The sequence below is a fragment of the Condylostylus longicornis genome, unplaced genomic scaffold (genome assembly GCF_029603195.1).
Source record: "Condylostylus longicornis isolate FDR11 unplaced genomic scaffold, ASM2960319v2 ptg000019l, whole genome shotgun sequence".
Classification (NCBI taxonomy): domain Eukaryota; kingdom Metazoa; phylum Arthropoda; class Insecta; order Diptera; family Dolichopodidae; genus Condylostylus; species Condylostylus longicornis.
Window position 1 is genome coordinate 1,410,230 of NW_026577988.1, and position 25,578 is coordinate 1,435,807.

The window sequence follows — 25,578 nt, forward strand, 5'->3', positions numbered from 1 at the left end:
ACAGATTTGACTTTAATATGACAATACGTAATTTTAGGAAAAATTTAGAAAAAAAAAATTAAATTATTTTAATTATTATCTATTAAAGTTCATCAACGTTATGTATAATGATAAAATAAATATAAAATAACACGTTTTTTTTAAATATTACTCAACTATAGTTTTAATAGATTGTTATTATTATATTTAGTAGAACAATAATGGAATAAATGTATTTAATTTGGTGTTGCCGGGTTTTCGTGGTATAGAAAAATATTACATACGTAAGCGTGGGTAATTTCTGAAAAGTTAAACAAATTATGATTTATCGGAGAGAAATTTTAAATTTCAATAGTTACGGATTATTACATATATATAGATTTTTAATAGTTATTAAAATTGTGATGAGCATATGTTATTTTTAAATCTTATTAATATTATTTCAAACTGTGGCCTATAAGTAGCAATTTTTTTTCGTAATAATTAGTTGCCATACAAAGATAATTGGAAGATATTTCAATGCAGCATTCAAAGGCCTTTAAATTTTTCAATTGCTGAAATTTAATTTTGTTAATGAAATTTTTATAATCTTCAATTTTAGAAGTCAGTTCTTGAATATACTCCTAAAGAATATTTTAAATTAAATATAAAATTAATCTTTAAGAAATTTAATCAGAAATTTAATGTGAGACGAAATTCTTCTGATAAATGAATGCAAAATGAATATTAAATGATTTTTCTTAGTGTAGAAGCAATAATTCTTTTCTTAATAATTATATGTTAAGGTGCCTCATATTTAATGATTAAAATAATTTATAGTTAAAGTGATTATTTTGTTGTTAAGATTTTTAGAATCTTTTCCATATATGTAGCTGTTTAAATTTTCTTTCGGATTTATTTCCTATTTTACTTAGAATGAGCTATAAATTTATTTAATTGATAAGGAAACATAATGATCTTTATTTATATATATACATATGTGTGTGTGTTCATATTAATTTATTATATAATTTTTTGAAAATAAGCTTATAATTCTCTTGAATTTAAATATTCGCACTAAAGATAAAAATTAAATTAAATTTTAGATTGCTTTTGTAAAGTTGCATGCTTCCAATAGCAATTCTGTTTGAGTTGTGTGTCAATTGCATCCATAGGCTAAGGATACCAGTTCGAGATTAAAACAATTTGAAATTAGAAATTATAGTTTAAGATTTTATTTTTAATTTAGAATTTAATTAGGATCTTTGATTTTTAATTTGAGATTTAGGATCAACTTTATTTTCAATAAAATTTATATAATAATATTATTTTAATCATTAAATTTTAGTGTATTCCACATGGACGTTGTAAAGCTCAATTGGGTTATATTGGTGGCAGACAAATATTAAATTTAGATCGTGCTGTTCCAATTCCAAAAGAATATTGTGTTAATTATCGTAAAATTCAACATGAATTTTTACATGCTTTAGGTTTTAAACATGAACATTCATCACCGAATCGTGATAATTATATTGATATTATGTGGGAAAATGTTAGAAGAGGTGGAGAATCATATTTTGCAAAAGATAGACATGGAAAAACATATCATTATGGATGTGCATTTGATTATAATAGTGTTATGTCAGTACCATCATATCGTCAATCAAAAAATGGTAAACCAACAATAGTACCAAAAGATCCAAATTATACATCAGATACAATTGGTATTGCATTAAGTATATCAGAATGTGATGTAATACGTATTAATAATTTATATTGTAATGATTTACCAAATCAAAATCAAAAACCAAGACAACCGGGATTTGTTAGGCAACCAATAGCATCATTACAACCAGTTAATCAAAATAGTGGACCATTTGGATTAAATACAAATAATGATGATATTTATTTACCAGCTGGAATTCAATCACCATTCGGTCAAAGAAATCCAAATAGAAGACGACCAAATCGTTTTAATCGTGAAACACAAAAAAATTTACAAAATGATGAAAAAAATTTAGAAAAAGAATATTTGCGTGTATCTTTATAAAATTTTTGTTTTTCGTTCATTTTTAACTCATTTTTGTAAAAGAAATTTTATTATACTTATTTATTGAATATTTTTAAAATTAAAATACTCTAATTACTTTTAATTGAAAAATTGTAATCAAATTAAGTAGAAACAGAGAAAATAAATGGTTTCAGAAAATTTTAGATAAAACTATTAAAAATCTTTGTCTATTTGTTGTTAAAAACGGTCATTCACCGCTCATTTCTAGTAATACTACTCACGCTTTTTAAATACAACACGTAATAAAAGACGAGCCCATTAAGATAGAATTACTCATAACCCTTAACTGAATTGCAGCACTTATTTGTATTTGTATAGGTGGTGTGCAAGATGAGTTTCTTAATAAAATGAAACAATCCTTTTGAAGTGACAACAGTCACAAAACTGGCAAACTATTTCAAAATACAATGGAATGTTAACAAATATGTGTACACAGTGCATCAGTGGATCTGAATGTTTAAAATTATGATTAATTGAATGGCAATTTATTAATGAAGTTCTTTTTAAATAAATTTTTTGTAAACATTTTGTAAACTTTTAATTCAAATGTTCATTCATTTATTTTTAAAGATGCTGCATTATTTAAAAAGAAATATTTTGCTCTCTGGAACGTTTTAATATGTCTTGCGTGAAAGTGAATTTGGTTTTAATTTCTATTGCATTTGTTAAAATTTTGGAATTTTTTTTTCTAAATCAATATGAAGTTGCAGCGCAAAGTGATTCACATACAAACACGAAACCTAATTTATGGCCTAATGCGATTGTCTATTATAACATGTTTTGCAAAGAATATAGTAAGTATATGTATAATAAAAATAAAACCATAGAATAAATATAACCATAATCAAAAATATCAAATTCACTAGAATTCAAAACAGTTTGAATTTTCAATTTAAAATATATTAGGTAGTTAAGAAAGCTGAATAAGAGCGCTCTCTTCAAATTTAAGACGAAGTTTATTTGACTCTTTGATTAATAGCCTGAGTATTATTATAACTGACACGAGCATATTTCATAGCAGTCATTTGGAATGGGAATGAGTAGAAGGTTAATATATAGAAATGACAAATTGTTCGAAGTTAAACTCTCAGTTGACTTAGTCCTGTTTGTCAATTTGTTCATCTGTTTTCGGCACCAAAATAACATGCGATTTTTTTTTAAATTCTAATGATTATCTTAATTTTTGTTGTTATTGCAGCACCCTCAGAAGTTAATAATATAACAAAAGCTATGTTGCAAATACAGAATAAAACTTGCGTGAAATTTTTAAAATTGCCATCAGTAGTTAGTGCGAAAAATTACATAAATATTACGGTAAGTGAATTTTGATTTATACACACGCATGTTAATCTTTTGGACTTAAGTAACACTAAGGCTTACCTTGTTAAACTCATTTAATTTTATTAGTATTTATACAAAATAAATTTTTTATTATTATTTCACTATTCTTAAAAATTTTTTTAGTGCTTTCCAGATAATAAATGTACATCAAGTGTTGGTATGGTGGGTGGTCAACAAAGATTAAATTTACCAACAATGGAAAGTGCAAAAAATAAGCAGAGAGCTTGTACGATAATCCGTAGCATCCAACATGAAATTCTTCATGCACTTGGTTTTAGACATGAAATCAGTTTAAATTACCGTGACCAGTATGTTAAAATTCAAACGGAAAATATTAAAAATGGATCAGATTCTTATTTTGTCAAAAATTCTAAATATGATTTAACAAATTCTGGTTGTAAATTCAGTTACAATAGTATTATGATGCCAGTAAACACATTTTTTTCTAAAAATCATCAACCAACTATTATATCGAATAATCCAAACTATCCAACTAATTCAATTGGGAAAAGTGATAACGTAAATGATTGTGATATTATTAGAATAAAAAAAATGTATTGTCAATAATGAAGGCTAAGTTTGAACAATTTTAAATTTGTAATTTCCAGAACATTATAAGGAATACATTGAATTATACATTGGTAAATTAATATATTAATTTAACTAGAGCCAAACTAGGAGTATATTTTCTAATATTTAATGTTTCACCTTTTTTGGACGAAACAAATTGAAAAAACTTTTCAGGAAAAGTAAGTAGACGATCAATCTGAAGGCGAGTAGACAAATCTAAAGGCGAGTCCGTCGGGGTATTCTGAGAAGGTTTTATTCACCGATGGTTCCAAGGAGGAGAATGGGTTGCTGCTGGAAATTTCTTCGGAACACATGGGTTTTCTGAATCGTATCGGGCTCCTAATCGATTGCCTTTATAAGGCAAAAGTTTGAGCCATATAGAGGATGTGCTAGATCTCGGGAAACCTCCCTGTTGTAGCTAGTAATATCGCAATAGTGGCGGATAAACGGGCCTGAAATCAGGTGAATTCCGGAGATATCTCGAAGAAGTATTGCCTGTCTGACGAGACATCGACGGTTAGGGTAGTATGCGCCTATTCCGCGATTGCTTCAAAACGACGGGTCGTAATTTAGTCGGATTCTTTAAAAGGACCGGCTTGCTTAAATATGCAATTAAGTGCTAAATAGTTTGGATTTCAAAATGTCTCAAGAATTCGTTAAAAAACACAACTAAAGTTTGTACAGTTATAATTTTAGGTATGGCAAATATATAATGTTAGGCTTCAATTCAAATCACAACGATTACACTGAGAAAAGGAAGTAAAATACCAAAATACGAGGTTTATCGTCTTATCTGCATAAATGTATTTACAGCCGCATTATGCTTAAATCCGCAAATTCTCACATAAAAATTTGATATAGATAAGAAAATTTCAGTTGATATAGGCTAACGCTTTCTTTCTAAAATTTATGTGAATCCCTCTCAACAGTTTATTAAAATCAAAAACATAATTATCTGTTTGTACAGTTATTTACTCGCAGTTTAGTAATAAACAAACAAAATCACATTTAAAGGTTATAGATTTTGGCATTGGAGTGATTACATTCAACTTAGATTATCAAGAAAACAAATTTCTAGTTACATTTATTTTTTAGTTTTTTAATTTTTAAATTTGGCAGTTTGAAGTTTTTCTTTCAACAATAAACACGTTCTTCTATGCTTTGGTACTAAAACTATTAACCTAGAATGGGATTAAAACATTTTATTTGTAGCATAGTTGTATTGCAACTGATATTGTTGGAAACAACATTTTCTTTCAAATTAGATAACCAAAAATTAATTCGTAATAAGCGTTGGGGCACGATAGCAAAAAGTAATCATTGGCCTGAAACAACTATTTCCTATAAATTTGGTTGTACAGAATTCAGTAAGTTTGATTCATTTAAGCACGCGAATGCAAATATTCAAAAAAAAATTTTATATTTAAAATGTTTAGCTAAAGAAGAAAAGCAAGATATAAAGAGAGCTTTACGAGAGATAATGGACAGGACATGTTTAAATTTTATAGAAATTGATGATAGGTCAAATCAAGTAGACTATATTAACGTCACTGTAAGTATATTTTTCGATAATCTATTAAAACATAAGAGCAATTTGAGCAATAAGTAGAGCATAAGGTCCTAATAGTAACGCTAAAACTATTGAATTCAGAATTTTAGTCTGACAGCAATTTTTTTCTCATTATCTTATAAAGTCCAAAAATTTATGTATTTATTGCAATAATTTTTATAAAAATTTATTTCTAGTGTGAAGAAGGAGGAAGTTGTAGATCGAAACTTGGTTATAAAGGTGGTGCACAATTTTTAAATTTAGCACGTAAAAGATTTCCAAGTGAACCACTTCGTGAATGTTTATCAAAACGTAAAATTCAACATGAATTCTTACATGCATTGGGTTTTAATCATGAGCTAAATTCATTTAATCGTGATGAATACCTTGAAATAAAATATGAAAATATGGAACCAGGTTGGGGTCGTTTTTTTGCTAAAGATGATGAAGACAAATACAGTTCATATGGTTGTGAATTTGATTATAATAGTGTTATGATGCCACCAACAAGAAAACATTCGAAAAATGGTCTACCAACATTTGTACCAAAAGATAAAACATATACTGCACAAACTATAGGTGTTGCTGAAAGTGTATCAGAATGTGATATAACTAGAATAAATAATATGTATTGTCCAAAGAAAACTAGGAATAATCAGAGTAGATTATCTGAATATTAAAGCTCAAATTAATTAATTAAACTGAATAAAAAGAAATTGTTGTTTTTCATTGTATTGATTGTGATTAAATAAAAATTGAGACAAATTAAACCTGAATTTTTGGAGCTCTGCCCAGTGATGTTCGAAGGAATCAATAAAAAAAGAATAAGCCGCATTATAAAATATAAACCGCATTTATAAAATTACATTATTTTGCTTCTCAGAAGAAATTGCTAGATCTTAGTTAAATGATATGTAGCTGTTGCTTTCTGATTTTTGTTTAGTTTTCCTTGAATTTTTCACATTTTGTTCTAGATCTAATGAAAAATAATTATTCATTCTTTTTACTTCAGCGTGATTTATTGCTACGATTTTACATTTAGAATTAGAATGTGCTATTTTACTACATATGCTGTCATATTTTTGTCGATTTACTTATAAAAAGAGGAGTTTTTGGATTGTTAGAGAATGTGGAAACTAGTTTTATCGGACTGGATTGTTAAATGATGTAGTTGGTCGGTTTGTGCACTTTTATTTGATCAATCTACTTTGATGGAATTTGTTTTCTTAATTTTCAATGTGGATGCAATGAAAAAAACCTATAACGGAATCACAAGTGACGGATTGATCATGCTGACAATACCCTTAAATATAAGCTAAACTAATAGAAAAAATTTAATTTTCACTCCTGAGGGTGAACTATTTCGACAAAATATTGATTGAGGTAGATTGTCTAGTATGTATATTTAAAATAATCATTTGCGAAATTTAGATTTATACGCAATTATTGTAGTTGACATTAATTGTTTGGGAACTCAAAAACCAAAAACAACTCTATTCCATAGAAATGCTTTCTGCTTATAGTTATCAGGGAACTAGTTAAAAGCAACTAATTAACTTTCAAAATACATACTTGAATGAAAGAATGAAAGTAATAATGATTTTACGTTTTAAAATTTCTTCAAAACTAAAATTTTTTGCATGTAGAAAATTTATAACTCTATATATAAATCAAGTTTTAGCTGCGGATTTCGTTAACCCTATAGTTCACACAAAATTACAATGAAATGTTAATAAAATTCTATGAACAATTAACCCAACCGGTTGAAATTAGCAAAATAAATTAATATTGTTAGTCAGAATAAAATTTTGCTTTACATTATGACTGAATGTTTCGCAACCCGTTCAAATTAATAATTTTGTAATACACAATAATTTCCCATATTAATAGGAGACAAATTTACAAGTTTACAATTCCGGAATTCCAATTCAAATCGGATTTCTTTAAAAATTTTTACTTAACATTACAAATTTCAAGCTCGTCCAGTTTTTAAAACATTGCTGCTTTGTGGGTTAATTTAAAGTAGATAATAAACAAATTAAGACTTTAAAGTATCTGCAATCAATTCACAATAAAACAATAATTCTAAAAACAAGTGAACAAAAAAATATTAATCTAAAATATAAATCTGTTTGAAAGACATCAAATTAAAAGCAAAAAAAAGGAAGATTGATTGCGTTGGTTAGGGAGAGCAAAGGGTACCAATTGTGTTAAATTACAAATATTCCGTAAGTTTCGAGAAGCTGTTTTAATTATTATTAAGGCGTTTCTGTTTTAATCGTTTATTGTGCAGCCAAATCTAGGCTTTCTTTAAAATGACACTCTTGCGGTGAATTTTTAATTTTGCCACAATTAATTCAATTTAAAATGAATGGAGCCGATTAGCTATATTGCTCATTAAAATATTTGTAATGAATAAAGCCGTCATTTACGTCAAGGGCTGAAATTTTTTGTGTTAAATTTGTTCACCATGGTTCAGAACCATTTTGTTGAACTATTTGCCGAATTTTGGTTTTTTTAAAAGTAATTCTTGCCATTATAAAAGGAAAGCCAATATAAAAACATTCTTGAAATATTTGATTTGTTGATATGACAAAAAATAATTCTGGTTATTTTGTAATCACTTAAAAAGTAATAAGTAAAAAACAAAATTACAATGAAGGCCATGGTTTGCCATTAAAATTAATAAAAATTCTGCTTATCATAACATATAATTATTTTATTTTTGTTTTTATTCTACTCAAATTGTTCCAAAAGATGAATTTAATTAAATAGTTCCAATATTTTAATCGTAGTGAAAGCAAGTATTTAAAATTAAACAGTACGGAAATTTTGTTTGTCATTGAGATTTTGCTTTAGAATATCATCTCTGTGTTAAGATACGAGTATTTACGAAAATGACCTTGACAAGAATAAATTTCTTAATTTCATGCATTTTTATTTTACAATTTGTACTATTAATTGTATCGAATCCTCTAGAAACAGAAGAAACTAAATTAATTCGTAATAAACGATGGGGTAGAACTGCAAGACGTACTCATTGGCCACATGCAACTGTTTATTATAAAATTGGATGCAAAGAATATAGTAAGAAATTTTTATAAATTAAAATGGGAATTCATTTAACCTCATATTTCTTAATTGATTTAAAATATAGCTGAAGATGAAATCGATTCAATTAAAACAGCCTTGAATGATATTATGAACAAAACATGTGTACAATTTATTGAGATTTATGATGATTCACATCAAAAAAATTACATTAATCTATCGGTGAGTAAAATATTTTAAACTATTTTATATTATTTTTTGAAAAAGTCAACAATTCTAACCGATTAGCAAAATATTTTTGTGATGCTTTATTCAAAATTTAAATTTTGCGTTTTACAACATAACAATTTTGCAGCGGCAAGAGGCGAATTATATTTATAAATGATGATTAACTTCATTGGGATTTAAATTAGAAAAAAATTAACCATAATGGTTATGTATTACAAAAACTTCTCATATTAATTTACACAAAACATCTAATCTTTTATATTGTAAAATTGCATACTACTAGGAAACATTTTACCTACATATTTTAAACGTTTTCCAATTGTTAAATTGTATAATTTTTTAGTGCAATCCAACTGGAAGTTGTGTATCAAAACTTGGTTATGAAGGTGGTGTACAACATATGAATTTAGCACGTAAAAAATTCCCAAAAGAACCACTACGGGCTTGTTTATCAAATCGTAAAATTCAACATGAATTCTTACATGCATTGGGTTTTAAACATGAACATACATCATTTAATCGTGATGATTATCTTGAAATTAAATATGAAAATATTGAAGAAGGTTGGGATAAATATTTCGCTAAGGATCCTGAAGATAGATATAATTCGTATGGTTGTGAATTTGATTATAATAGTGTTATGATGCCACCAACAAAAAAACATTCTAAAAATGGACTGCCAACTTTTGTTCCAAGAGATCCAGCATATACTCCATTAACAATGGGAATAGCTCCAGGTATATCAGAATGCGATGTAACCAGAATAAATAATATGTATTGTGTTAAAAAAAATAAAAATAAAAAGGTTAGATTTGAGGAATGAGTAAAAAGTGTTGTTTTCAAATAATTTCTATTGTGAATTTTAATGTTTGAAATTCGTAATTGTCATTAAAATAAAGTTGGGTCAAACCAATGGTTTGTATTGTAGGACTTTTCCCTTCAACAAGTGAAAATTCTGCTTTTAAATACAGTCTATGTACCTATCACACTATAAAAATTATTTTCATTCATATACAAAACTATTACTAGGATTGCATATATTTAGGATGACGCATATATGCAGTCTTTGAAATAAAGCAAAAATTAACATAAAAAGGGGTTAACATAATGCTCGATTTTAAGGGTTAATTGTGTGAGTTAAGAAAAATAATTATATTTTTTAGTGTCACGAAATTTACCGTTAGCTTTTTGCGTTTATAAAAATTTGGAAAAGCTTGCGGTTTCGGAAATATAGGGTGTCAAAAATTCAAATTTTACAAATTTCAAGAGGCGATAACTTGAGAGGGGGTGGAGATGGAAAAAAATTTTCTTCTAGCGAAATGAACTATTTGATAATGTCTAAAAGTTCCTAAAATTTCAAGCTTCTACAGGCTGTAGTTTGGAAAAAAAACGACATCAAAAATTTGCAAAAAAAGGACTTTAGATAACGGTAAATTTGAACGGCCATTTTGTTTTTCTAAAGTTTAACTATAGTATACCGCGCTAGGGGAAGCAAGCCGCTGCCTTTCTGCGTTTGCAAAATTTCAAAAATACTTATGGTTTCATTGCAACAAATATTTAAAAAAGGCCATTTTTAGGGTTTTGGGGGGGTATAACTTCTAGAGGGGGGGAGATAGGTAAAAATTTTGTTCTACGAAAATAAGTTTCTAGTAAAGATCTATGTATATATAAAATTTCAGCTTTCTATCTTCAAGGGTGTAGAAGTTTTGTAAACAGACACATGGACAGACGGACGGACGGACGGACGGACGGAGACGGACGCACGGACGGACGGACAGAGTGAAACTAATAAGCACTTTTTTCAAAAAATTTTTTGGAAAAGTGCTAAAAATGATATTAATGATTAAATTTTATAAAGTTCACAATATTATTGAAATCTGATTTGAATTAAATGAACTGTCAGAGTAAACAAATAGTTAATTGGTGGAAAATCTTTTTTTTTTAAATTACAGGAATGGAGGGCACGTTGTTGAAAAATATTAGTTTATTTTCGAATTTTTTGAAAACATTTTTGTAATAATAAAACGTGAATAGCTATAATGATTCAAGAAACACGACACTTTCTAATTAAATTAAAAAATTGCAGAAATTCAGGCGTAACAAAAATTTTTAAAATATATTATTAAATTTTTTATAATGAATATTTTGAGCTTTTGAAATCTATACAATGCAGCTTTAAATCATTGCAATGCAATATTTCAGTATGACATCTAGTGGAATTATGTTCAAATGTTATCAAAGTAATGTTATAATATTACCACGTTGCTCATGTTTATTGATGTAATAATAGTAATAAATAACAATGCAGAAAATTAAATGCTTATTATTACGAAAAAATATTGAAACAGTATTAAAAATTTAGCGCAATTATTCTGTGGCACTAAAGCGAGACAGTCTAAATCAATTTAACGTAAATCGACATATTCCAATATTTGCTTTCGTTATTTTTTCCAAGTTATCAAAATTGATCAACAAACTTGATTTTGTGGTTATATTAAATAACGTCTGTCCAAAGATTTTATTAAATTTTTTTTTTTTTTTTTGGAGCATGTTCTATGTTAATCCACAGACATGCATGTGTGTAAAAAATAAATATGACATATTCCAAAATACATTCATTACCAAAGTAAAATTTAAATATAGAGCGCATTCATAGCTATTTTTAGAATTAATAATAAAAATTGTTTTATTATTTAATATTTGCTTTTAATTTTATTGAAATTTTTGTAAAAAATGTAAATAAAATTTTAATTATAATTATTGATAATATTCATACTGCATACATACGTACGTATATATTGAAAATATTATCTTTATTAACTATGGTGTTAATAAAAATAAAACATTCAACACAGTCGCTATCAGACGGGTTTTAAACTTCTCATGAGTCTGTTTACATATTTTTATTCTTAAGTTAAAATTCTGTAAAAATTTTTAAAAATTTTTAAATGTTTTCCGTTTTGTTAGCTTTGTTTTACGATATTACGATATAACACACTATTTTGAATAATTATTGTAAAAAATATTTTGAATAATTATTATGAGTACCATTTTTTAAAAACCTTTGGAAAAATAAAAGAAATTAATTTTGAATAACATATTTGAAATACCTACATTTGGATTAAAAGTAGAAGGCGGAAATATTTTAAATCTACAACTATTAGGGATTAAATATGAGACAACTGTTACAACAAGCAATGTTCATATTAGTTTTCAACATTCATTTACAGTGGACCTTACCTCTTGATAATGATAACCAGGAGTTAGAATGTAGTGCTCAAGATGAAATTCCTGTAGTGACCCGTACGAAACGAGCTGCCAAATCTATAACAAAATATCCTCCATGGCCAAATTCTACAGTATATTACAAAATCAAATGTAAAATTTTTAGTAAGTAAAATTAAAATTTATTTTATTTAAGAGACAATCCGAAATCAAATTTTACCGTTCGCACACCTTCTTAGTTAATCATTTTAATCATAAAAACAATTATTTTCTAGCTAAAAAAGAATTGAAATTAATAGAGGAATCACTACAAGAAATTGAGGATGAAACTTGCATAAAATTTATTCGTTTAGAAAAGCATGATAAAGCTGAAGCCTATATAAACCTTCAGGTAAATTCACAATTATGTCAAATTTAGAAATATTTTAAATAAAATTCTTTATTGATAAAAAAAAATTAAAATTATTTTTAAGTGTAATTTAACTGGTGGTTGTAAATCAGAACTTGGTTATCAAGGAAAACCTCAATTACTTAATCTTCAAGTAGCTCGTGGCATTACTTCATCTGGTACATGTATGATAAAACGGAAAATTCAACATGAATTTATGCATGCACTTGGATTTCGGCACGAACATAATTCACCAGTACGAAATCAATATGTTAAGATTTTAAAACAAAATATTGAAAATGGTTGGGATCATTATTTTGATATTGATAATTCAAAAGATTATGATGATTATGGATGCCCATATGATTATAAAAGTATTATGCAAGTTGATAGTTTTAGACATTCAAAATCTAATAAATTACCAACAATAATACCATTACATAGAGCAATACCTCTAAATAAATTGGGAAGCTCAAAAAGTCTTTCTGAATGTGATATTATTAGAATGAACAGAATGTATTGTAAAAGTAAACCAATTAAAACTCAGTTAAACTTAGAAAAATTGCTTAATAAAATTATTTAAGTTTAGAATATTTAGTACATTATTTTATTTTTATTATTCAGTTTTAATTTTAGCTGCAAAGTGATGTTCCTATTGAAAATATGAGTTATTTAAAGAAAATGTGAACAAAAAATGAGCAAATTTTATTTTTCAGTTATTTTGGATAATTTAACAGATTTTTGCGTTTTTATTTTTGACATATCACACGTTATTCATTAGGTCTTGTCAGTTTAAATTATACTAAGTTAAGTTTCCAATTTCACAATAGATAGATTAACCTCCTCAAAAATTGTGTGTTGCTCATTGTAGTTGTTATTTGGTTTCTCATCTCGCAATGAAGAGTCCAAACCAAGCAATTATAAAAATTATTTTAATCAATGTTTTATACTTGATATATTCGAAAATTCCAACATGAACTAATTAACTTTTACAAAACTTTAAAAATTTTTATTCACCAATTAAATAATATTTGTTATTCCTCATTGATCAGTGCAATACATATTGTTAATTCTTAAAATATCGCAATCTGATATATGATTAGCAGTTACAAGAGTTGGAAAACTATCGTTTCGAGATACAATTGTTGGTTTATTATTACGAGAATGCCGATATTCGTCAACTTGCATAATGCTTTGATAATCATAAAGGCAACCATAATTTTCGTAATTAACAGCATTATTAACTTTAAAATAATATTCTCGTCCTGGTGCAATATTTTGTGACAGAATCTTAACAAATTGATTACGTATTGGTGAATTGTGTTCATGTGCAAAACCAAGAGCATGCATAAATTCATGTTGAATTATATGAAATTTCATACAGCCTCCTCTAGTAGTTTGATTACTACTTTGTTTTTCTAAATTTAAAATTTGTGGTACTCCCTTGTAACCCTGTTTAGCATTACAACCTCCACCGTATTTACACTAAAAAGAAAAAAGACAATCGAAATAATAAAATGAAAATGTTGATGACGGCATAAGAAAATTGATCTTTGTTTGATTTGTTCATTTCGAAAGAAAAATATTACTTTAGTCTACATTTGAAAGTTGATTAATGCTCTTTACTCATTTCAAGCTAATTATAATTCTTCATAACTAAATGTTTTTAAATTGAAATTTCATCTAATTTTACTAGATACAGTCATTTCTTCATTATGACATGATTTTGACATAAATTTTATGCGACTTACATCGACAATAATAAAGCCATTGAACTGAGTTCTGTCAAATATTTGAACAAACTTTAGACAAGTTTTATTTTGTATCTCATTTAAAGCTTCCTTTATTAAATCAAGATCTTTATTTTCTGAAATTTATTTTGTAAGGAAATTTAATAAATATTAAAACAATTATAAATTTGATAAAACTTACTAAAATCTGTACACTGTATTAAATACGGTACAATAGCATTTGGCCATTTTGGAAATTTTGATGATAAAGCTGCACGTTTCTCCAAATTTTTAAAAATTTTAACATCTTGCGTATTACATTCAAATCCCGCGTATTCAGGTACAGGAATACTTTCTAATATTTTGATGCTGAAAAAAAGCGATATAAGCAAAAACATTAAGATTTTAGTCATAATAGACTCGCGCGCAGGCTATTGACTAAATCAAAAAATTTAATCATTAAATTTTATCCTCTTGTATCTTATCTCTTAATACAATATATTTGTATAATAAAGGCTATATTATTAGCAAAGTGTACAAGTTTATTTACATGTGTTCATAGTGAAAAATTTAATGTTTTGAAATTTATTACAATTATATTCCGCAAATTAGTTATTAAATATTTTCAGAATAATAATCACATATAAAATATTCTGTGGCAATAACGCGCAGCTGAATATAGATATCACAAACAATTTTTTGGGAAAAAATACAACAATTTTAAATGTCTGACAAAACTTCATAAGCCGAGAAATTTATTGGTTAATTATAAAATGTAAATTGAGCGAGCTTGGTTTTATTTGAATCTGAATCTGGTTTTATTTGAATTTGAATCTAGTAATTCTAACATAGGCAATATTGCCTAATTACCACAGAATGTTTATAACTTTATACATATAAGCTAAATCCGATAATTTTCTAACATGTTTTTAAATTTACATTTAATTCTAAAATGGTTTTTAACTACATGTGTTCATTTAGAAAATACATGATTCTATTTTGTATTACACATGTTTTTGTAGTTGTATAAGTGATGCTGAAATTATATACATATGTATATTTGTACATATTTTAAATCGATTATACATAATTAATTGAATTGACAATTTGATCTAGTTCTATAAAAAAAGCAAAAACTTATTCGTGGAAGCATTATTCAAAATTTGTTTCGGCATTGCTACTTTCCAATTTTATTTTGATTGGACATAATTTTTTTTTATAGCCTTACAAACTCCAGTTATAACAAGCGAAATGATTTGCTGAAAAAGAGCAATAAATCTTAAACTACGTCATGCTGGTATCGATCAATCGATCTAGTTCTAAGTCATTCAAAGGTCAAAACAAAGAACTTTAGAAAACGTTGCCAGCTTAATTTCTTTGGATTGCGATTTCGTTACATAGTACGAAACAACTTGCGAAAATCAACCAATGCAAATTTGAAATAAAGCGCTTTCGCATTTCTACATAGTAGACCAGCAGATATACGTCACTGTTGTACAATTAATATATCTGTGATCTTCTTGTCAGCTACATTTATGTAAACCATATTTTCAAATTTAAACGTTAACATGAACTCATAAATTATTATTGTATTTACATACCCACAAAATATCACAAAAAAAAAACCTATAGCAGTCAAAAAACATCAACATTATTTATTTAAGATGACTCATTCAATACAAAAAAAAACTTTTATTTGTAAATATTTTCAGTCTTCTCAAAAAAAAAAAAATTCATTCAACTTGACTGAAACGAAAATATAAAATATTTGTGAAAATTCAAAACTTAAACTATATACGCAGTTACGTGACAGCTTTAGTGCTGTTAACCAAAATACTAGCAATCAATTTGAGTCATAAATTTCTTTTTTGTTATTATTATTTCATTTTAATAATCTCATTTTTTAAATTTTTCTCTTCAAATTTTTTCTCTCAACAGTCTCTCAATACATTTTTTAATAATTGTTTTTATTTTAACTCAAAATCTTATATAATTTTCTCATTCAAGTAAAACTAGCTTCTATAATATTTTATTCTTGAATTTTTTTTCGTTGTCAATGCAGTGTCTATCATTGTTAATTTAAATCTATTAAAAATTTAAGTTTTATTTTAAAAATTTTGAAGTAACATTGATTTATATTATAAGTATTTTAAATTCAAAATAATTGTATTAGCTTTTACATGAATAAAAACCGGTTTTTTAACCATGTGGCATTTATGAACTTGTAACATGCACAACTTTTCTATTTGATTTGATATTTGATTTGAATCCGGGAAAACTTGCAATTTTATACGTCACAATTATAACAGCATTTTTTAAAAGGAATATTTTACACATACACATACTTATACATTATTATAATAGTTAAAAGTTTTCGAAGTTCAAGAGTAACAAAGGAAAATATTTTTTATTTATTTCCCTTCTTTCGTCTGTAACAGGCCTTTGACACCTCTCAATTTTGAGTAAAGTGGCATGTTACGCTTAAGTCACGTATTTAGATTTACTTAATGATGTTCGATATAAATGCAAATAAGAAATGTTAATTGTACTACTTCTAGAACGGTCCGGGATTTCAGATAATTTTTCAATGTGATGGCGCGATCGTTTGAAATTGACTTGATTTGGGTTCCGGGTCGTACCAAAATCCAAGAAAATGTCGCATGCCGTGATGGGAGTTATAATTGTGCATTGTCTGATTGGCGGGTGACAAGAAGGTGGGATACCCTGCATACCATATCTGCAGTACCTACTGTAAAAAGGGGGAAAAGGAAACAGTGGTTCACTTTCTGTACTCATGTCTATTTTTATCACGGGGAAGACAGGGAAAAATTGAAATTGAATAGCTGAAAAAGCTTTGTGTGTCGAACATATTTACATCATAAATCAGCGTTTTCTATAAAGCGGTTGTGAATTTTGTTATATTATTTAATTGTGGTGCTGCAGTCCCCAGTGTATTCTGTTACATATGTTTATGGAAACCGGGCGTTATCAAATAAATAGAACTACATTTAAATATAAAAAATAATGTATGACGTCTCTCACAGATTTTAGGTGTTATATCATATTATAAATGTTGCAAAGCTCTGCTTTTATAACATTCTAATAAAGCTTATAATAGAAAAGTTGTTTAATAATTTTTTTGTTCTAATATTTTTGTTATTGTCATTATGAATAATAATATTGGTAGTATTTATTATAATAATTATTTATTAATTTTTAATTGTGTAATTGAAAATTGCAATAAGATTTGCGGTTTTATGCTTTTTTATTTAATTTTTTTTTTATTAAGATTTTTTTTCCACGCTTGATTGAATTAAGATCTCTTAACATCATTAGTAATATCCAGATGCTCAGTAAGATTAGATCAAAAATATTTAAAAAAAATAAATAAATAAATAAATAAAATGATTAAATTAAATAAATTTGTATTAAGTATAACAGTATTATTGGCAATTAATTTAATTCAAATGATTGAAAGTAAAAGAATTTTTTGGCCACCAATAACAAGTTCAGAACATACAAATCCTTTGGAAATCGCATTAAAGGAGAATTTAGAGAAAGGTTAGCTTGTATACATAATTGTTACAGTTATATAATGAATTTAATAGTCCATATAACAGATGTATGTATAACAGATTTTGATTCAATTTACAATTAAAATATTAACAAAATTCCAGAAGTGTGATTATTGTTTAAAGTGTAAAATATTTTTTGGTATAATTTATTGGCGTGCTTTGATAACCATTCTATTGCGTTCTATAGTTTTAATTTATTAGTATAAAAAATTTTTATACTCATTTAATAATATTAATCTAATTAAATTCTTAAATTAAATTTAATAAATTTTTATTTATGTTTAATTTCTGGAATTTTATATACTTATATATGAATTTTTGCGATTTAAGACGCCATTTTGTGTTTCTAATTGTTAATCACTTAGAAGTGAAAAAGAAAATGAAGAGTGTTATACAGAGTGTTAAAATCTTATCAGAAATTTAAACTGGTGCACGTGTAACCATGTATATAAGTTACTTTTACTAAAAAATATTTATGTAATTTAACAATTAAAATTTCGAAATGTAATTGAGTCTTTTAAGGAATTTCCGGTTTTAAAATAAAAAATAATTCGAATTTAACTTATTTAAAATAAAGTAACATATTGTAACAATTTAATATTTAATAGAAAGAGCGAGAAATTAAAAAAAACCAATTCAAAAAATAAATGAATTTCCAGCTTTAGCTAAACTGCAATTTGTGTTAAAAAGTTAATGCTTATTCATTCTACTGCAAATTCTACTAGATTATGAAAATCAGTCACTATTTTTAACTTTAAAACTTAATTCGCATTTTTCTATACCTTGACAATAAATAATTAAATTTTAATTAAAACAAGCTTTGAATTTATAGGAAAATAACCTTTGTTTGTTCTCAAGTCTCTACTGAAATAAGGAATCAAATTATTTTACATGAACTTTAAACTATGCATTTATTATTGAAAGCTTTATAGAAAATTTAAAATGTCTATTGCAATTTATACATGGTTAAATTTTTTTTAAAGTAATTATAAAATATTTTCATTAAAAATTTATAAATCAAAAATCAAGTGAAAATTTCAAAATTCATTTGAAGGTAGAATAGTTTTAAAAATCTAAAGCACAAAAATTTTCAATTTTAAAAATGCAAATTATTAATTAAATTTTTCTTAATTTTCTTTTAAGGATGTCCAAATAAAGATAATAAATTGAAACCGGGTACACAACCAGAACATTTTTTTGCCATAACATTTACACAAAATTTTGGTTTAAGTAATCCAATACCAATGCAATTTACACATATTGCAAGTGGTTATCAAATTAATTTTAATACTTCATGTGAAGATTGTAAAGCAAATGAATTCTTTTTTGATGGAATCGCCTATAAAACAACAAATTTCGAATGCCGTAATTTATGTATATTTGTTGCCCAAGAGATTAATGGTAAATGTAAAAATAATAGAAGAAATTATAGAGTTTTAATACCATTTGGACATAGACATTTAGAAATATCTGAAGCATGTCATCGTCTAGGCAATATTGAAGATTTAAAAAGATCAAAAGATGAAAAAGTTATAAATTTGGATATATTAAGAAAATTTGAATACGAATATATTGGTGAATATTCGAAAAAAGTATTTTTCGAAGGTCCAGAAGAAAAAAAATGTACTAGAAAATGTTTACCAGTTTGTCGGCAACCAGTTATAGGTGGTGATGATTTTGATTCTGATGATGATTTTGTATCATATGATAAAACAGAAGTTGTAACTGAAAATATTAAAAATATGAATAAAATGGATGATGAAAGAGTTAATGTTAATGAATATGTAGCGAATTTTGTCAGAAATTTATGTAATTATAATAAATCGAAAAGTTCATTATATGAATCATATAGATTAATGGATCTTAATTGTAATTCATCTAATACAATTAGTATTAGTATATTGAATATTTTAATTGTTCTAATTAATTTAATTATATTTAAGGTATTATAGAAATCTATTGATTGTATAGTTAAAGTAAAAATAATTAAGTTTAAATGGTTTTATGGAAAGAGAAAATAAATTTAGGGATTAAAATATTAAATTAAATTTCAGTTTATGTCATTTGAAATAATTATAAATTAAGATTACTTAAAATTGATTTGGCTGGACGAGATATTGAAGATTGACATCGGGGATTTAGATAGATTTCTCGACCTGTATTAAAATATTCTTTAATTAATTTTAACAAAAACTCTCCGTTTAAAAAATTTATAAAATAAAAAAATTTATATTTAAAATTCTTAACAATTAGGTCAACATAGTTGATATAAAAATTTTATCGGCTTATAAAAATAAATTATAAATTTGAAATAATAAGTTCTAAATTAAAAACTAGTCGAACAACAAATAGTCTAATTAAATTTGATCTAAATTTTTTTTTATAAAAGTAATCCTTTTACATTTAAATTTTCTAAATGTCCAACAACTTTCATAAATTCTTTAACTTCACATGCATACGAATAACCTAATCTTATATTATCTCTTTTCCAATCAATATAATTAATTTTATCACTAATATCATTACAAATAATATAATCTCGTTGAATTTCTTCCATTGTTAAATGGGGATTATTAACACCAATAAGTACAATTCCTTTTCTAGATCTAATATCAATTACTACTCTATAATAAATTTTTGGTACTGGTATTAAACCACCATTTTCATTTTCATCAAAATATAAATATAATTCTCTGTGATCACCATTACCATCAGCTAATGTTCCAATACCCCATGTACCAGTAAAACATTCCAAATATAATCGTTTCTTTTGAGCATATCTACGAATATCATCTTCAATTGTTTGCCAATTACCAGCATTAAATGATTGCCATTGTGGTGCAGCATTAACATAATAAAATGTTCCTCTCTGTTCATTTGCATAAACATGATCAGCTTTTGCTGATAAATGACCTCTAGCTAAAAATAATGAAGATTTTTCATCAAAATATTTTTCATGATTACCACCAAGTATTCGTCCAATAGTATCTTTTTGTTTCACTTGTTTATAATGACCATCAACATTTAATTTTCCATAAAAATTTCCTTTTCTAAATGAAACTCTTTTAACACCACTTTGAAATGAATTACTTCCGGGTGTCAAATAATGATGAACATATAAAGTTGAACCGATTTCTTCATCATGACATAAATCAAAAATACGAATAAATCTTTTATCTGATTTTAATTGAAAACCAACTTCTATTTCTGTTGCATTACCATAATGGCAAGTTTTATGTGTTCTTTGTGCAACTGATGGAAACCATGAATTACAAACAAAATCTGTTATATCATATATTTTACCATCAACTTTTAAACGATTCAAGCCAATACATTGTGCAACAACTTTATTTTTATCATGAAATGGTTCTAGTAAATTTTGTTGACAATTAAATTCTATTTTACCATTGTATGGTATAACAAGTTCACCATTCGGTTGTGGATTATAAATTTTTGTAGTTCCCGGATATAGTAATAATGGTGGTGGCTCTAATAAATGATTTTGAATATCAATTCTACAATCTGATGCATATGACCCTGTTGAAAATAACAATTAGTTAAATTAAAAAATTTATTTTTTCTACCAAATTATTAATATTGTGAACTGTGAAAAATACTCACCAATTTTGAATGGTCCAAATGAAAAATTTAATAATTCTTCAAGAATACGATTTAAATTAAATTGTGGTGAGCGTGCTTCAAATGTTTCACCATGACTATACCATAAAGAATTTATGATAAAAAAATAAAAAAACTTTCTAAAAGATCTCATCTCATATAAATCAAAAAAAAAAATAAAATGTTGTGAGAAAGAAAGAATAAAATAACAATTCAACAGTAACACCTGTTCAATACACCTGTTAATTTCAACTCACTCTCTTTAATTTTAAACGAGCTTTAAATACACGAAAAATGTGGAAAATAAAAAAATAAAAATAAAATAATTTATAAATATTTTTTATCATTTCTTTTTTGTTTGAACGCAATGAAGAAGAAGATAACAAAAATTTCGTTGAATTAACGTTAATTCTCCGAATAAATAACGAAACGAGAAAGTTGGTCGTATTTTTCCAAGTTATTTCAACATTTTGTTTGTTAGTTGTTGTTGTAAACCCTATTCTCTCTAACCGTTATATGAAGGGAGTTAAACTTTGGATTAACAGCTAATTTGAACTCTTATTATGCTTTTTTTGTAATAATCGCAAAAATTTTCGGTACTTACTTTTCATAGAGAATTAAATTTTTATTTTTAATTACGGATACTATTTTCCAGTTCTATATACTCGCGTATTGTACGTGTAGTATGTTATTTCGTACTACCGAAATTAAGCTAAAAATAATTGCAAAATACAAGTATGTACTTTAGGGTGGGTTAGCAGTAATACTTTTTTGTCAGACCAATTTGTAATGATACAGTCAAATTGTTCCGTAAAATGTTCTTCATTGATTTGCAGTGAGTTCTCACATAATCGTCGAAACTTTGTATACTGACGAATGTTCAAGGCATAACAGTTAAGTACGGGTCTACAATCATTAAAATATTATGTTTCTAAATTATTACTAATGTTCCTAAATTAAAAGTGTCTTACTCTGTATAATCTGTAATTAATTAAAGCAGAGGTTTGCTTCTGTATGACTTTTAGGCGGAAGTTAAATACTCATATTCGGTTATAATTACAGGAGTTACGTACGGGAGTACGCTTCCGAAAAATTTTGAATAAAAACTTTCGCATTAGTTTCGTTATTTCTGTTCATCTGTCGTATAGACACACAAACTTTATACACAGATCAATCTTGGTAAGAAACATATTTTTTTTAGAATTAAATATTTGTGTATACCTTAACACTAAGCTAAACTTCAAGTTGTTTCCAGTGTAACTTGTTTGCAATTTCTTATATCGAAAAAAAATAAACTATTTTAGATTCCGTAGTTGTAAAAAGAGAGTTTTCCGCATTTTTTAGCATCCCACCCTAATGTATTATACATAAATATTTGCGATAAGGTCAGCACGTGAGTTTTAAAGCAAAAATAACAGTTAATATGTAAAACATTTTACCATTTTTTACTGTTGTTGTTTTTGTTTAGTTTTTTAAGCGGTGGAAAACCTATTAAACTTAACTGATTTATTTGGTTTCGATGGCTTTATCAGTAAGATTTATTATTGCCATTGTTATTAGTAATTTTATAATATTAAAATGTTATACAAAGTTATAAAAGATTTTTATCTTTCAATTATTATTGATTGATTGCGATTAAAAGAAAAAAATCATATAAAATTTCCTGGATTTTTCAAGTCAAAAAGAGATTTTTTTTTTAATTATTTTATTTGCAAAAAACCACTTGAGCTCAATTGAATTTCTTTATGATTTCAAAAATAATATGTATAAGAGTATTAAAATAGATTTACAACATTTTATTTTTAAATTTAAGTGGGAATTTTATTTTGCAAAATTTCATAAAAACGAAACGTAGTAATAGTAAGTATAAGCACGTTGTACCTTCAATTACACTTAAAAAATGAGTAGCTAGATATCAAAGATAATCTTTTGTTTAATTTTTAGAATTGCAAGTTAAAAATACAACTGGGGGGCAGGAATTCTAGTCTAATTTTAGAGTTTAACTTTCATATATAGTTTGTTAATTGATTTCAACTTAATATTTCAAAGATATTAGCAATAACAATAGTTTTTCTTTGGAAAATCGCTAGAGTTCATCATAAACCAAAAATAAATTTAAGGAAAATCGATTAGAACGCACAAAATCGTTTTTTGATAACCTCATTATTAGAATAAGTTTATCAGTTATACGTCCAAACTCACTTATGTCTTTTGTAACAAATTTTGCGGAACACCATTAACATTTTAATTAAATTTATCTATTCTGATTCCATCCAATGAACGTACTTATAGTAATACATCATATTGGGCAAACATTTGTGACACTATTAAAAATTGTCAACTTCATGTGCTGCATAAGAGCTGCCATTCGAATTTATCTACTCATACAAGGTGTCTCGGACTAAATGGAGCTCCTGAAGCAGGGTGATAGAATAACTTCAGACAAACACTTAGTGACATTTTATTTTTTGGACCAGGCTCTCGATTTACAAGGCCCCAAAGTTGGAATATCTGAACACTGTCTAATTTTTACATTTTTATTGATAACTTTGCATCTAACAGTACCCTGCTTCGGGAACTCCATTGAGTCTTGGACATCCTTCTTTGTCATTTATAAAACAGTTTATATTAAATTTGATTATGTTATTAACAATATTGTCGAAGTTACGTGATAGCTACCAAAACAAATTTGGTCTAAAATCTGCCAGGGTCACATTACTATAACGTAAATAAGATTTGCTACATTTGATTATTCTTGTTAAATGGTCTTGGGGATAATATGATAAATTTTTTTTTAAAATATTGTGAAAGTAATTACAATAGCAATTCCAATGCGGGTATGAAATATCAATTGGATATAAACTTTGATACCCTCTGATACTATTGATATATGTCAATAATAGTGAATGCCAGTTCCATCCCATTTGATTTAAATAAGATTCTGGCATTGACTGTAATTATTGCCAACTGAGAATAATAAAAATAAATTTACTATACAAGAGGGCTTAAAACATGCGCCACTAGATTAAAAATATTCATAAGAAATCAAAAGAGCAACTATAAAAAAATTAGCTATAAAATTTGTTAAATTGTTAAAGATTAATTAAAGAAAACAAAAATTATTTTAATTATTTTATTCACATTGAGTACGATTTTGGGCAAGTTTATAGAATAATAAAAATGTCTAAAGTATACAATAAATTTTCCTAATTCCTTCTATTTAAATAAAAATTTCAATTGCTTCAGGCTTTTATAGTACTAGCACTTAAGTTTTTTTCTTTCCAATAATTTGTTAAATTATGATTTGTTTATAATTAAATTTAAATAATCATAAAAACAAAATTTAATAATCTAAAAGTACACATGTCCCAAATTTTAGAAAATCTAATTTTGTTTTATAAACCACGCAAAGTTGGATGTATTTTGGGTTTTTTACTTATTTTATGTATGTGCAATGTTTTAACCAACAAAATGAAATTTAATAAAATTTTCAAAAATCATAAAATCTTAATTAAGAACCGTGGTATAGTTTATATTTTAGGCTGGCGATTATATAACTTACAAAAGCAAATATTTGCAACTCAATTTGTGCTACGCTAGCGCAGCTAAAATTTTTGATTCAAATTGCTTTTAATAATTAGTTCAAATTTCAACCAATTTGTTTAAATAAGTAATTTGAAGCAGTTCGTTTCATTAAGAATTGCCTTAAACAAGGTTTATTGCCACTCTTGACTCCAAATCCTTTTTATTCATTGTCATGGCGAAAGCAGTGCAGTTTGTTACAATCTTTAAACGGTGTCCAGCGTATATTATTAGTAATATCTCTAGCTTACAGCTTGTATACGTTTGTTCAGACTCAGTCTTTTTATTATTGGCGAATAGATTACAACAGAAACTTCTAATTTTTCATAAAATATAAGAAATTCTTAAATTTTATGCTTAAATTTCGGTCTATGGCAATGTTTTCTCTTACTATGACACAAAATACCTAAATGCTGTGTATATTTTTGCTTCTTTAAATCTTATTTCATATTTTCCTTTAACACTATATGGATGCGTTATTTATAGAAACTAAATTTAAAATTTTCTGATCATTTTGAACAACTGCAAAAACACTAAAATTTAAATGTGATAAAAATGAAAATAATTAGAAAAATAAAAAAAAAAAACTCGGGGAAAATTAAAATATCTGAAATTTTTTTATAAACTTTTATCTGAATGGTCAGATAAGTTAAAATAAAAAACAGAAAACTAATCTTTTGCAACGATACCCT

The 25,578-nt window shown here is 26.1% G+C and overlaps 2 protein-coding genes across 2 annotated transcripts in view; one reads left to right on the forward strand and one right to left on the reverse strand.

Moving 5' to 3' along the window:
* LOC129606599 (uncharacterized) overlaps positions 1-21,545 on the reverse strand; it is a 29,454-nt gene extending 7,909 nt beyond the window's left edge. Inside the window, exons 1-7 of the mRNA XM_055516992.1 lie at positions 21,308-21,545; positions 20,079-21,223; positions 19,946-19,970; positions 19,252-19,411; positions 14,314-14,480; positions 14,133-14,248; positions 13,492-13,866 (exon numbers count right to left, since the gene is read on the reverse strand). Of these exons, the coding sequence (XP_055372967.1) occupies positions 13,492-13,866; positions 14,133-14,248; positions 14,314-14,480; positions 19,252-19,411; positions 19,946-19,970; positions 20,079-21,223; positions 21,308-21,458 (2,139 nt within the window). The 5' untranslated portion in view covers positions 21,459-21,545. The remainder of the gene's footprint in view (positions 1-13,491; positions 13,867-14,132; positions 14,249-14,313; positions 14,481-19,251; positions 19,412-19,945; positions 19,971-20,078; positions 21,224-21,307) is intronic.
* Positions 17,459-19,977, forward strand: LOC129606571 (uncharacterized). The gene is made up of 2 exons (XM_055516948.1): positions 17,459-17,672; positions 18,830-19,977. The coding sequence occupies exons 1-2, from the start codon at positions 17,516-17,518 to the stop codon at positions 19,636-19,638; spliced, it is 966 nt and encodes a 321-aa protein (XP_055372923.1). The 5' UTR covers positions 17,459-17,515; the 3' UTR covers positions 19,639-19,977.
* Positions 21,546-25,578: the final 4,033 nt, after the last annotated feature.

What these genes read in the sequence shown, in the direction of transcription:
- LOC129606571 (XM_055516948.1), top strand. Translation starts at nt 17,516, where the DNA reads ATGATTAAATTAAATAAATTTGTATTAAGTATAACAGTATTATTGGCA. An exon ending in AAAGGAGAATTTAGAGAAAG is followed by an intron (nt 17,673 to 18,829) that starts GTTAGCTTGTAT and finishes TTTTCTTTTAAG; the next exon opens with GATGTCCAAATAAAGATAAT.